General features: G+C 40.8%; 1 protein-coding gene and 1 long non-coding RNA gene across 5 annotated transcripts in view; both read right to left on the bottom strand.

Moving 5' to 3' along the window:
- Positions 1-914: 914 nt before the first annotated feature.
- On the bottom strand, positions 915-4,885 carry LOC142660354 (uncharacterized). The gene is made up of 3 exons (XR_012850468.1): positions 4,732-4,885; positions 3,663-3,898; positions 915-1,965 (listed from the first exon to the last, which is right to left on the bottom strand). It is a non-coding gene; the product is annotated as an uncharacterized LOC142660354 (long non-coding RNA).
- Positions 4,886-6,154: 1,269 nt separating this feature from the next.
- TSPAN4 (tetraspanin 4) overlaps positions 6,155-14,585 on the bottom strand; it is a 446,081-nt gene continuing 437,650 nt past the window's right edge. For 3 of the 4 annotated variants that reach the window (XM_075837604.1, XM_075837605.1, XM_075837606.1), the window contains 2 exons: positions 13,872-13,955; positions 6,156-8,000 (listed from right to left, as the gene is read on the bottom strand). In XM_075837604.1, coding sequence (XP_075693719.1) covers positions 7,932-8,000; positions 13,872-13,955 — 153 coding nt within the window. In that variant the 3' untranslated portion in view covers positions 6,156-7,931. Of the gene's footprint in view, positions 8,001-13,871; positions 13,956-14,585 lie in introns of all 4 variants that reach the window. The other variant, XM_075837602.1, reaches the window with a different exon arrangement.

Here is a 14,585-nt window from a genome sequence, read left to right as displayed (position 1 = left end):
ATGTGGTGTATAAGTGAATATGCCTGGATGGCAAACTTTACAGAGGCACATCACAGGTGGAAGAAACTTTTGTTACGGTCTGGTCCAAGTGGAAAAGATGAAAATATTGAACAACTACAATTAGAGAAGACGTCACCTGTAAGTAATTGGATTTAAGTGTTGTACAATTTATTGTTGCACCTGATGAGTACTGTATTTACCTGTCTGGTTTACGGTGCTAATAGTTGGTCATGTTATGGCAGTGTTATTTATATTGAGAGGTATGCAATGCTTACTTAAGATGGGACTAAGTAAGTCTAAAGTGGTACAAATGCTTATGACGGGGGGAAACTTGCACGTCATACTTCATGTGTTTTCAGAGTCCAGCGGCTTCTTTGTGGATCCTAACTCAAAACTGTAGCTAATGGTTTTAAAGTGTTGATATTTAGTAGAAAGCAGACAGGTCAATGAAGTTTTCATTCTATCACTGAAAAATCAATACTCATATCGGTCAGCAAAAACTAATCAATATCACTGAAAAAATGTCAAATCATTAACAACAAATTTTGTTTTTTGTTCACCTTACCTCCCGATAAGAAAAAATTTAATAAAAAGTGATCAAAAAGTTACATGCACCTCAAAATGGTATTAATAAAAACTAGATTTCCCCTGCAAAAGTTACGCCTGCACACCGCTTCATTGACGAAAAATAAATCGTTTTGGGTCTTGGAATAGGGTGACACAAAACAAACTTTTTTTTAACAAATTGGTTATTTTTGTAAAAGCAGTAAAACATAACATAAATTATATAAATTTGGTATCGTTGTAATTGTATTTACCTGCAGAATAAAGTGAACATGTCATATTTACCGTACGGTGAATCCTGTAATAAAGCCCAAAAAATGGATGAATTGCTTTTTTTTTTTTATTCCATTTTGCAGTACATTATTTGGTACATATGGCTATGTGAACACAAAAATAACAATGTTATAGGTTTTGGAAGGCAAGAAGGAAAAAAAATGGCTGCGGCTGGAATTGGTTCAAAAAGTTGCAGACCTTTTTATTGTATTCCCTTACAATGTATCCATATCCTAGTTACCTGGACAGATGTTCTTTCACCTCCAGCTCCGCATATATGCACCGGCAGGCGCTCATCTAGCATTCCATGTGTATACGGAGGAGTTTGAGGAGCTGAATCTGCTCTGTGTACAAACTGAAGGTTAGCAGGAATAATGAGGCCTGAAAGCATTGATCACAGTGCAGTGTGAGGAGTTTGTCAGATGAAATGCATCTCAAACACACCTCACAAACGTTTAATACGCCTGTCAGCCCACTGAATAAACACGTCTCCTACAACCCAGAGGAATTCATACCCTCTGTATGATACAAGTAACTGCTTCTCTGCCATCATTTGGCACCACCTCACAATACATTGTTTTTCCAGGCAATTACTCGGTGAGGATTTATTTAGGAGCGGTAAAGTGGCTACGGAAGGGTTAACCTGCAGGTAGAATAATGGATTTGGTTCGTGCTCGACCAATATGCTGTCCAGATGGATGAACATCCTCTATTTTCTGAAGCCTAAATACCACAAAGCCTCGTCTATGACAGCTTGTGCCCTATTTGTGGCATACAGAATAAAGGCGCCAGCAGGTTCCATTATTCTCCCACTCCAATCACAATGTTTTAGAACAAGTATTGTTTTCCCTGCAGAATCTACAATGTATCAAGCAAGTGTTTGTCCTGTGTGAAGGGAAAATACTTGTGGGATTCATGGATTAGTAGGTGGTATCCCACGCAGATGCTGTGATCACAGACCCTCTCTCCGCGATGTCCGGAAAATCACACGGACACTGCATCTATAGGCTCCTAGGAAACTCGATAGTCAGAGCGCACAATGGCAGGATATCTTTGTGGACAATCTTCATTTCACGTCTTGGCTGTGGTTTATTTATCAAGACGAGAATCCCCCATGGCACCTTGACTCTAAAAAAAAAAAGTGCTCATTCCAATTGTATTGTTCTCAATGCAAAATAAATGTCAAAGCCAGGCCTGTTACAATATCTAGCGGCAGCATAGGTTTCTAATACAAGTAAATGCATAAATATAGAATACTGTAAAAAATTAGAAAGTGACACATCTGCATTCTTCCAAAAACAGCGCCACACCTGTCTAGTGGTTGTGTGTGATATAGCAGCTCTGCTTCATTTACTTCAATGGAGCTGGGTTGCAATACCAGACACAACCCACGGACAGGTGTGGAGCTGTAGACTGTATATATATATAGGATCAGAAGGCCATTTCTGTTACTTATGATTAAAGGAGTTGTCTCAGGATAGACGTGGGATATGCCACCAATGTCCAATCAGTGTTGGTTTGACCGCTGTGGCCCCTGCTGGTCAGCTATTGACTAAAAGGGACCCACCATGCGGAGAAAGCAGATCAGAGCTGACCGGAGACAAAGTGGTCAGACCCTCCTAGATTGTGGTATAATCCTGAGACAACCACTTTAACCCCATGAGGACATAGTCACATTCCAAGAGCCATAACTTTTGTATTTTCCATCGCCATTGCCATATGAGAGCTTGTTTTTATGCAGGACGTGATTTTTTTAAAAAAATATTGCCATGTAATGTGCCATGTAATGTACCATGTAATGTATTAAGAAACTTGAAAAAAAAAATTGGTGGGGTGGAATTTTAAAAATAAAAACAATTCCACCATTGGTTTTTGGGGGTTTATTTCTACGGTATTCACTGTGCGGTAAAAATGACATGATCAATATATTCTCCAAGTCACTATGACTACGGCGATACCAAATTGATAGTTATTTTTTACTACTTTTATAAAGTGAAAAACAGTTTGTTAACAAAAAAACACAACTTTTGTTTGTGGTGCCGTATTCTGAGACACAACTTATTTGTCTGTTGATGAAGCAGTATAGTGCTTGTTTTTTTTGCAGGGTGAGCTGTACTTTTTATTAGTACCATTTTGGGATACTTTTTGATCACTTTTTCTTCCAATTTTTTTGGGAACAACGAGACCAAAAAACAGCAATTCTGACATTAGATAACGGAAAATGTTAATAGCTGGGACTTTTACGGATGTGGCGGTACCAATTATGCTAACCTCTTTTGTTGTTTGTATTATTTTACGTAAAACGTGGGGAAACTTTTTTCTTTTTCTTTTTCTGATATTTTTTTTAAAATTGGAAAAAAAAATAACTTTTTATTTTTAGTTCCCCTAGGGAACTTTACCATGCAATTTATGGATTGCTCATGCAATACACAGCAATCTTGCCTCCGACAAGGCTTAAAAGTAGAGCGCTAATGGCAGACATGGGGAACTTCAATAGGCCCCCAGCTGCTATGGCAAATAATAGTCACCCTGTAATTACTTACGTCGCACGGGGGGGGGGGGGGTGGGGGGGGTTAGGGTTGCGCGAGATCAGGGGACAAAGGGAGCTTCCTCTCTTTGTCTACTGTTCAGATGCCGCGGTTGCTATTGACATGACATTTGAGGGGTTAAACATCCGTGATCTGAGTGGTCTCCGATCCAGGCCGTTGCAGGCAGAGGTGTCAGCTGTATAAAACCCCATATTGAGGTAGCGCATATGTACTTGTACAGCAGATGTCTTTAAGGGGTTAAATAATCGATATACACAAAAAAATGAGGGTACCTACAGCATTGTTCATCCTGATCCTCCTGATTCATGAGCAGACTCACAGGAGCACCATGACATTTGCACAGATGAGAGGTTGTTGGATGCAGGTTTGCATAGTAATTACAGATGTATATGTCTTTCTAGGTCTGTGGAAAACTCTGGGACAACCCCTATGGGCACTGTAATGGTTGACGAGAGTCATTGTCATCTTTACAAATCCAGCATCTGTTAGACCAAGATGTCTTTGAAACTCTCCTGCAGGTAAGAGCACAAACACATGAAAGGTTTTGTTGAATATACTGCAGTTGGGATGGTCCAAGAACAGCAGAATTGTAAAAATGCTGAAGTGCAAAGTTGAATTAATAAAAGTAGGCAGCGCGGGAAGGGAAAAGGTTATCGAGAGTGAAAAAGTGCAGAAATGGATTTATTCGGTAAAACCGGCAGATAAACCTGAGCTGTGTATAATATGCCAATTCAGCTGCATTCCCCGGGATCCACCTCTCGGGAGGCAGCCCAACATGAGCGATAAAGCAAGCCGCCGCAGATCGCTATCTTGGCATATCATATCCTGCATTTACATCTCCTCTAATCCTTTCGGCTGCCAGGCTTGCATGTTTTGAATATATCCGCTCTCTTTTAATGTGAAAAATAAATCTCTATCTGTTTGATGTGTTTTAAGCTTTCACCCCAGAGTCTACCATGACTGAATCGGGTATTTCTTCCTGGTCACTAATAAGCAGGAGAATAGTGGATGGCATAGAAAAGGTTTGCATTAATTCCGTTCACATAGACACCTGGGTTATTTTCATTGCCTGACAGACAAAACAGTTAGTGCTGAGTGCACTGGGTAATTGGTGCGGCAGTATAAAGCAGTAATGAGAATATTTATACTCTGCGCCTGATGACATCATCACACTGGATTGTGACAGCCTGGACGCTGAAGCATGGCTTTTACTACCAATCCGCAGACTGTAGGATTTAGGAGGTGAGCTCCAGAGAAGATGTCTGTGTCTAACACATCTATCTTATCTCAGGTTCAGACAGGTCTACGGCACATTCCACCTGTGTCTCCGCTCTGTACTCATTACCTGTCAATGGTATTTACACTGCTGCCTCCATCCCTGTTCTGTATCCTCACTACACCTTCAATTGCTTTCTTCTTCAGCACATCTAAGTCTCTAGCGGCGGCTGTCGGATGATGTGGTTGTAGGTCCATTAAGTGCGGCTCTTCACCATAGTGACCCATGAACGTGCAAGAATGAATTTCCACTGATATCCTCTAACCTATGGTTGAGAGAATAATGTGAATTCACAAAGTTTTTCCTGTAGCAGACAGTGGCTAACATATCATTTTCTACTACTGGAGATCAAATCAATCACCGCCAAAAAGTACAAAGTGCTGCAAAAATGGCTCGTTAAAGGGATATTACAGTATTGGGAAATAAAGGTTATTGATTGTATAACGAAAAGTTATACGATTTTCCAATGTACGTTTTGCATTCCTTACAGTGTTCAAGATCTCTGATTGCAGTCATTTAGTAGGAACCTTTATTTACTTTTAGGGAACAAAAATCTGTGATCATCAAAACGGCTGGTTACAAGACAGGTGCTCACCTTGTTACAGTACAGTTATCAGAGCTCTGTGTCCATCACATGACCAGGACAGACACATTTATATTGAATGATAGCAAGCAGAGATCTTAAAAACCACAAAAACGATGCAAAAAAAAGTATATTGAAAATTGTATTGCATTTCATTATACACTGAATAACCTTGCTGCAACTATAAGGCTGTGTTCACATGGTGCCTTTACTAGAATGCATTTTTTTGTTTTGGTAGATAAACTCCCACGTCTCTCAACAGGAGTTCACAATAAAAAAATTAAAAAAAATGCACTATGTGAATCCAGCCTCATACTTCTTTAATAGCACTACTGTAACATCTCTGATAATTGCAATGGGTGACCCTGGGCAACAAGCAAAGTAGGCACATCAAATGCCACTCAACCCCCTCCCCCTGTCAGTTTTTTTCTAGGGTACTGAAAGGGTTATTTGGACATTTCTAAGGTATGGAGGGGGTTAATTTTGCATTCCTTGGTGGCGTAAGGCAGTGAAGGGCTCAATGGTAAATTCAGGTTGCTCCTGGGGTTAGGAAATGGGGGCCATGGGAAATTGCCTAGTTTTCCACCTCTAAAACCAACCCTGGTAGATGGCACAGTCTGAATCCGCACACATGGCGTCCTGCCACCCCTGTGCTTTACCAGCAGGGCAGTGTGGCACGGTTTTATGCAGATTACTAGTAGAGATTCATAGAGCAGGATTGTGCGGAGCTTTACACTGCTACCGCATTGAGACTAGTACATATAATGGCCGGAGAGACTTACAGAATGCTTATTGCATATGCACATAAGAGACACAGCTTACTAAGTGCGGAGAGTAATTTCCCTGTAGATATAAATCAACACTTGACTTCATTAGATGCACAGTCTGTCCTGGTACTTAATACACACACAACGTCTGATAAACATTTTTATTAGAACAAATTTTCACTATACTTCTTGCATAAATTATGTATATAAGTATATACACAGAAAATAGGGAAACATAGTGAGAAATTCTGCAGGGATCTTACCAGGAAGCCGTCATTGAACGCACAATGTGGGTTAAAGGGTATGATGGCCAGTGTTTGCCTTACCCCTCGCAAAGAGAGCAGTGATCTAATGTATTGCTCGCGGGATCAGGCAGGGTTGTGCCTGTATATAAACTGAACCATAAGTAATTAGCATAAATGGAAACATTCAGAAAAAAGGGAAAAATCTCATTAGCTGCCGTTACGTGTTTGAGTAGTGCCGTCTGGTGTCACTTCCAGGTTTTCCTATGGGAAAGGCGACATAACCTGTGAAGTCTCTGCTATAGGTACAGAGCAATACTTGGCAGACACTTCGGAAAGAGTCTCAGCAACGAATTGCCTAGTCTTCTTACTTATTTCTGTAACAATCTTCTTTTTTGCTAGTCATGGTTCCTATATATACACATGTAAAAATCTGCCAGCCTCCCAGGACACTTACGTCTTACTGACTGCCTTTCAACGTGCCAGCCACGACCAGGAATGCCTTTTCTATATCTAAAAATATGTAATTGCTCATAGCTGCCTATAGCATAGGCGGATAGTCTAACGGAGAAAAAAAAAATCTCAAATAAAATCGCATTATTACAATATAGAGTGAAAAGACATTCGGGATGTAGAAGGTGATGGTATTGTCCAGCCAACTGGCTTCTCTACTGGGTCACACAGGAATCGTTTTTTGGTTGATACCATGCGGTATCCTAAGTATCCTCAATGTACATTCCCACGCATTTTACAGCTGTTAAATACTTCCTAGCAAACTGTGGATGTAGTAAGAGTGGCTACATGTAAAGACCAAACTTCCACTGCTGTATATTGTCCACCTGGCCTTAGGCTAAGAAAAGCAACCACGTATGTTGATTTGGCTCTAAAGAAAAATATTCTTAAAAGCTTATAAACTGTACTGCACAGAAGCATTCTGGGAATTGCAATTTAAAATTCATCTCTTACAAGATCGATGCTTCGAAAGCCATGTGGCAGTGACTTTAGGATATTTGGCAGCTCATAATATACTATTAATGTGAACATTTTCCTGTAAATTATTGGGTTGTTGGCGTCAAGGAACATATTTTCGTAGAAAAGCTCTATTTCCCCAATCTTAGTAAAGGTAGGCTGCATTTGAATGTATATAATAACGTTCTGTAACCTTCTAAATATACACCCATAATCAATATTACCGTATATTCCAGTAATATGGCAGTAAGAACTTTTGGCTTTTGTGACGTATGTTTATATACCTCAACCAGACAGTGAGCACTAAAGGCAGTACAGTTCTTATGTAATGCAGTGTTGGTTGGAGAGAACAGGTAAAGGTGTGCTTCAATTGATCATGTGGTGAACAGTATAAAACCCACTGCTCCCACCAAAAAAGCACAGAGGACCCTCCCGCTAGTCTTGGGTTTCACAGACCGTGTGGCACTGTTTGCCTCCATAATCAGGGTCTGTATTGGAGGGTTGTCCACTTCCCACCCGTTGTCCATCCTCCATACCTAAAGAAAGTTTCGATGTTTCAGAGGGCTCTTGTGCTTTTTGAAGCTGTCTGTGGGTGGTTTCAAAAAAAGGAGGAAGAACAGAACTAAGGAAGATCTGCTTTGAAAACCACATAGGTTCCTCCCGTGTACATCTCAGTAATGAGAGCAGGGAGTTGACAGGGTGGACGTCTCAGGCGTAGTATGTGTCAGTTTTTGCCATCTGGCAGTACATTGTCATGGAAAATGTAAGTCCAAGGATCTATAAAAGCAAAAAGAATTTCAGTACTGGAAGAGAAACAAGATGTTCAGTCATTGAAATCAGAGCACATCATTTCACATTTGGTTTTTAGCCAACATTGAAATGTATCATGGCCAGACCTAAAAGATCCCAATAAGTACATGATTTGTATTACTTTCCTCTGTATATTTTACACACACACACCTTCACCCGCTTGTGAGTACAGTATGTAGTGGTATCATTTATTAATACAGTACATGGTAGCGTTATTTATATGTTCAATTCATATCTGCATTATTTGTATGTACAGAATATTTGCACTGCATGTATGGTAGTAATTTGGCACACTACATGATACTTCAATTTATGCAGTGTATGGCGCTATTATTTTTGCAGTGTAGGACACTCTTGTATTACTCCAAACAAGTCACCTTTCTCTTTCTGCTGCATTTCTTCTGCGCTGCTCATATATTATATAACAGGTAATAGGATGGTTTTTATATAAGAGCTGTGACCGGTGTATACCTTCCACTCATCACATGCTGCTCTTAGTAATTCTGGGGGGCTTACTGACTTATTGAATAGCTAAGCAACGTGTCAGGAAAACGGCGCTTCAGGGAGTATTAAGAACTGCTTGAGTAATGTCAATGATAAAGACTAAACTGAACATGAGATGGAGGGTAGACCCTATATACCCCAGTCCGACACTGAATGAGTCGCACTAGCCCAACAACGCTGAAGCCGCCTTCACTTTCACCATCACATTTGTTAGGGGCTTCATAAATATGGCATTCTGTCCAAGCGCCGTTTTTTGTGTTTTTAGGCGTAAAAACTGTTGCCAATACATTGATAAATCTGTCCAACAAAATGTTTTACTCCTCGTGTTCTCATTGGAATGAGCGCAGACTAAACCTTCAGCTCATCTTTTTGTGTGTATTTTTTTTCTCTTGAAGCCAAAATACTAATAATCATTTATTGAGTCGGTCTGATTATGTCACCTGAATACAAGCAGCACATTTGTGTGCTCTGAGACAGTGACTAAGCGACATTACTAACGCTTGCTTATTATGAGCTGGCAACATTGGAATGTGTGTGTTTTTTCTTCATTTTGGTATGTACTATGGCATTGCCTGCCTTGTCTTTTAACCCCTTCAAGACACAGCCTGTTTTGGCCTTCAGGACACAGCCAATTTTTTCAAATCTGACATGTTTCACTTTATGTGGTAATAACTCCGGAATGCTTTTACCTATCCAAGCGATTCTGAGATTGTTTTCTCGTGACACATTGGACTTTATGTTACTGGCAAAATTTGCTCAATACATTAAGTATTTAATTGTGAAAAACACCAAAATGTAGCGAAAAATTGCAAAAATTTGCATTTTTCTAAATTTATATGTATCAGCTTGTAAGACAGATGGTAATACCACACAAAATTGTTGCTAATTAACATCCCCCATATGTCTACTTTAGATTGGCATCGTTTTTTGAACATCCTTTTATTTTTCTATGACATCACAAGGCTTAGAACTTTAGCAGCAATTTCTCACATTTTCAAGAAAATTTCAAAAGGCTATTTTTACAGGGGCCAGTTCAGATGTGAAGTGGATTTTAGGGCCTTATATATTAGAAACCCTCGATAAGTCACCCCATTTTAAAAACTTCACCCCTCAAAGTATTCAAAACAGCATTTAGAAAGTTTCTTAACCCTTTAGATGTTTCACAGGAATTAAGGCAAAGTAGATGTGAAATGTTCAAATTTCTTTTTTTTTTTGCAGAAATTCATTTTTCATCTATTTTTTTTGTAACACAGAAAGTTTTACCAGAGAAACACAACTCAATATCTATTGCCCAGATTCTGCCGTTTTTATAAATACCCCACATGTGGCCCTAGTGCACTTATTGACTGAAGCACAGGCCTCAGAAGCAAGGGAACACCTAGAGGATTTTGGGGCCTCCTTTTTATTAGAAAATATTTTAGTCTCCATGTCAGGTCTGAAAGGCTCTTGCGGCACCAAAACAGTGGAAATCCCCCAAAAGTGACACCATTTTGGAAACTATACCCCTTGAGGAAATTATCTAGGGGTATAGTGAGCATTTTGACCCCGCAGGTTTTTTGCAGAAATTATTGGAAGTAGGCCGTGAAAATGAAAATCTACATTCTTTCAAAGAAAATGTAGGTTTAGCTAATTTTTTCTAATTTCCACAAGGACTAAAAGGAGAAAATGCACCACTACTTTTGTAAAGCAATTTCTCCCGAGTAAAACAATACCCCGCATGTGGTCATAAACGGCTTTTTGGACACACGGCGGAGCTTAGAAGGGAAAGAGCGCCATTTGGCTTTTGGAGCTCAAATTTAGCAGGAATGGTTTGTGGAGACCACGTCGCATTTGCAAAGCCCCTAAGGGACCAAAACAGTGAAAACACCAAAAAAGTGACTCCATTTAGGAAACTACACCCCTTGAAGAATCCATCTAGGGGTGTAGTGAGCATTTTGAACCCACATGGGTGTCATAGATTTTATTAGAATTGGGCAGTGAAGATAAAAAAAATCCTTTTTTTCCAATAAGACGTAGCTTTAGCTCAACATTTTTCATTTTCTCAACAAATAAAGGAATAAAAGAACCCCAACATTTGTAAAGCAACTTCTCTGGAGTATGGCAATACCCCATTTGTGGTTATAAACTGCTGTTTGGGCACACGGCAAGGATCAGAAGAGAAGGAGTGCCATTTGGCTTTTGGAGCACAGATTTTGCTGGATTGGTTTCTTGACAGCATGTCACATTTGCAAAGCTCCTAAGGTACCAGTACGCCCCAAAAGTGACTCGATTCACGAAACTACACCCCTTGAGGAATCCATCTAGGGGTGTAGTGAGCATTTTGACCCCACAGGTGTTTCATAGATTTTATTAGAATTGGGCAGTGAAAATAAAAAAAATCCTTTTTCTTCAATAAGACGTAGTTTTAGCTGAAAATGTTTCATATTCTCAACAAATAAATGTAAAAGAGCACCCCAACACTTGTAAAGCAACTTTTCCTGTGTATGACAATACCACATATGTGGTCATAAACTGCTGTTTAGGCACAGAGTAGGGCACAGAAGGGAAGGAGCGCCATTTGGCTTTTGGAGTACAGATTTTGGTGGATTGGTTTCTGGGCGCTATGTCGCATTTGCAAAGTCCCTGTGGTACCAAAACAGTGGATCCCCCCCAGAAGTGACCCCATTTTGGAAACTACACCCCTCAAGGTATTCACCTAGGGGTGTAGTGAGCATATTAACCCCACAGGTGATTGGCAGAAATTGGTGTGCACGTGATATTGCAGAGTGAAAATGGTTTTTCAATAGATATGCCAATATGTGGCGCCCAGCTTGTGCCACTGGAGACACACACCCCAAAAATTGTTAAAAGGGTTCTCCCGGGTATGGCGATGCCATATATGTGGAAGTAAACTGCTGTTTGGGCACACTGTAGGGTTCAGAAGGGAGGTAGAGCCATTTGGCTTTTGGAGCATGGATTTTGCTTGTAGTAGTTTTGTTTGGAGTCTTACTGGTGTTTCCGTTTATAATGTGGGGGCACATGTAAGGCGGGCGGAGTATATAAGGGGCATAGTCAGGTGGTATAGTGGGGTAAAAAAAAACAATAAAATAATCCATAGATGTGTGTTATGCTGTGACACAATCCTTTCTGCACAGGCCGGTGTCGCACTAATAAATGGCCTTTACTTATCCCCCTTTTGGTCCGCACTCCGCACCTTTGAAGTTTGGGGAATTTTGCTGGGAAAGTGTTGTCCTGGTATAATACGGGCACCGTCGCTTCCAGCCGATATGTTTGGGCCCTCCCCTTCCTGGATCCCTGATTTTAGGGGCCTTGATAATTCGCCACTTGAAACAGAAGAAATGTTCCCCTCGGGCCAGCACAACTGCATATTTTTATTTCCTGGCTTATTGGTGCCTTGACTAATTTTATTTTTTCATAGACGTAGCGGTATGAGGGCTGTTTTTTTTGTGTGACGAGCTGTAGTTTTTATTGGTACCATTTTGGGGAACACGCGACTTTTTGATCACTTGTTATCCTTTTTTTTTGGGCGGCAAGGTGACCAAAAAACAGCAATTCTGGCATATTTTTTTAGTTCTTTTTATACAGCGTTCGCCACGTGTTATAAATTACATGTTACCTTTATTCTGCGGGTCAGCCCGATTCCGGTGATACCTAATTTATAGCACTTTTTATGTTTTACAACTTTTTGCACAATAAAATAACTTTTGTAAAGAGAATGGATTTTTTCTGTCGTCAAGTTGTGAGAGCCATAACGGTTTTAAATTTTTCGTCGACGAAGCTGTATGAGGGCTTGTTTTTAGCGAGACGAGTTATAGTTTTTATAGGTACCATTTTTAGGTACATGCGACTTTTTGATCACTTTTTATTTCAATTTTCGGAAGACAAAGTGACCAAAAAATAGCAATTATGTCAGTATTTTTTAGTTATTTTTTTTACGGCGTTCACTGTGCGGAATAAATAACATGATATTTTTATAGTTCAGGTCGTTACGGTCGCAGCGATACCAAATATGTATGGCTTTATTATTTTTTTCAATAATAAATGACTTGATAAGGGAAAAAGGGCGATTGTGTTTTGTGTTATTATTTGAAACTTTTATTGTATTTTTTACAACTTTTATTTTTACTTTTTTGACACTTTTTTTGACACTTTTCTTTAGTCCCACTAGGGGACTTGAAGGTCCAACTGTTTGTTTGATGTTCTAATACATTGCACTACCTATGTAGTGCAATGTATTAGAACTGTCAGTTGTTCACTGACAGCAAGCCGATCAGGCTCCGCCTCTGGGCGGGGCCTAATCAGCTTACGTAATGGCAGACAGGAGTCCATTGTTAGGCATCCTGTTGCCATGGTAGCAGTCGCCAGCCTTGCCATCGCGTGGCAAGGCTGCCGATTTGCTACAAACCTCTAGGATGCAGCGATCACAATGGATCGCTGCATCGAAGGGGTTAATGCCAGGAATCGGAGCTAGCTCCGGTTCCTGGCGATAGATCGGGGTGTCCGCTGTAACATACAGCGGACACCCACTGCTGATGACGCCGGCTCAGCTTCTGAGCCGGCGCCATCTTGCCGATGGTACCGGAAGCCTCCTGGGCCCCGCCGACGACGGGGCATAGGAGGATTCCGTTGCTGGCGGACCGGGAGGTAAGCATTAGCCCTCCGATCACCTTTGCAGCCACCGGCAACCCAGCGATCACGTTGCTGGGGCGCCGGTGGCTATAAACTCCTCACATGCTGCGATCGCTATTCAACGCAGCATGTGAGGGGTTAATCGGTCGGATCGGAGGCTAGCTCCGGTCCTGGCAGATACCTCAGGGTGCCAGCTGTAACATACAGCTGTCACCCGGCGGTGATGTCGCTGGCTCAGCTCCTGAGCCAGCTTCATCTCCATGACGTACAGTTACGTCGAGATGCGGGAACAGTCCATCTCCCATGACGTAACTGTACGTGATTTTGCGGGAAGGGGTTAAGAAAAGACAATTGCATGTATACTGCATAGTGGACCCCGTATATCTGAGTCTGACAAAAACTGGACATAAAGGGGGTTTTACACTGGGCAATTATTGGGCAAACGATCTCCGCTGCTATGAATAACCCTCTGTTTCATAAATAATATACCATTCTGCCTCCATATTCACTTTCATCCCCATCTCATATCCTGTGTAGGTTATATCCTTAATACCGCACATGTAGATCTGCAGTTGACCTTGTCTATAGAGGATACAAGGCCATTAGAAAGATGTCACTGCTGGAATGGCCTAACAGAGCCGCTACACTTTATTTAAGTGCCAAGACATTGTTCCGATCCTAAAAAGAAAAATCGCTGCCACTGACCTGTACAAGAGCAGTGCAGAGACCAAAGATCCCAACCGCCAGGAGATTCTCATGTAGCCAGATCTTTACTGTTTCATAACAAGGCTGAAATAAAGAAAATTTGTGAGCAGCAGCAACATTGCAGGATAGTCTCTGGGCTTACATATGGAAGCATAGAAATCTATAGAAACATCATGTCCCTTATTAGATGTGCCTGGAATCCCCTCAAGCCTTAATATTGCACAATATCACTACTATGGACTGCGGCTGACAGGGCATGTTGGGAGTTGTAGTTTTACAAATCCTGGAGAGCACTTCATAGTAGCAATGGTATCCCCTGACAGCATTCAATACACAGTAGTAGTTTGAGAGATTTGAAAAGGTAGGAGGGCGACCTTGTGTATTACAGTTTTTGGTGTATATTTTATAGTAGCACTTGATATTTAGGTCAGGATCACACACAAAGTTTTGGTGCAGTTTTCGGATCAGTTTTTTGATCCAAAGCCACAAGTGAATTTAAAAAGAAGGAAAGAAAAGACTGATGCATCTTTTTATTTTGTGTCCACGTCTGTGTTTGGCTAAAAAAACTGCATCAAAACTGTGTGTGTGATCCTGACCTTACAGACTTAAGCCTCTTTTCAGCATCTGTATTACCGCTGTAATACTTGGACCTCTGGCAGTTCTACTAAACGGAACTTCGATAACTATAGGTTTCTACAGAGATTTAAAGAGGAC

The sequence above is a fragment of the Rhinoderma darwinii genome, chromosome 9 (genome assembly GCF_050947455.1).
Source record: "Rhinoderma darwinii isolate aRhiDar2 chromosome 9, aRhiDar2.hap1, whole genome shotgun sequence".
Taxonomy (NCBI): domain Eukaryota; kingdom Metazoa; phylum Chordata; class Amphibia; order Anura; family Rhinodermatidae; genus Rhinoderma; species Rhinoderma darwinii.
Note: the sequence above shows the minus strand (reverse complement) of the source record. Positions and strands in the feature narration are given on the sequence as shown.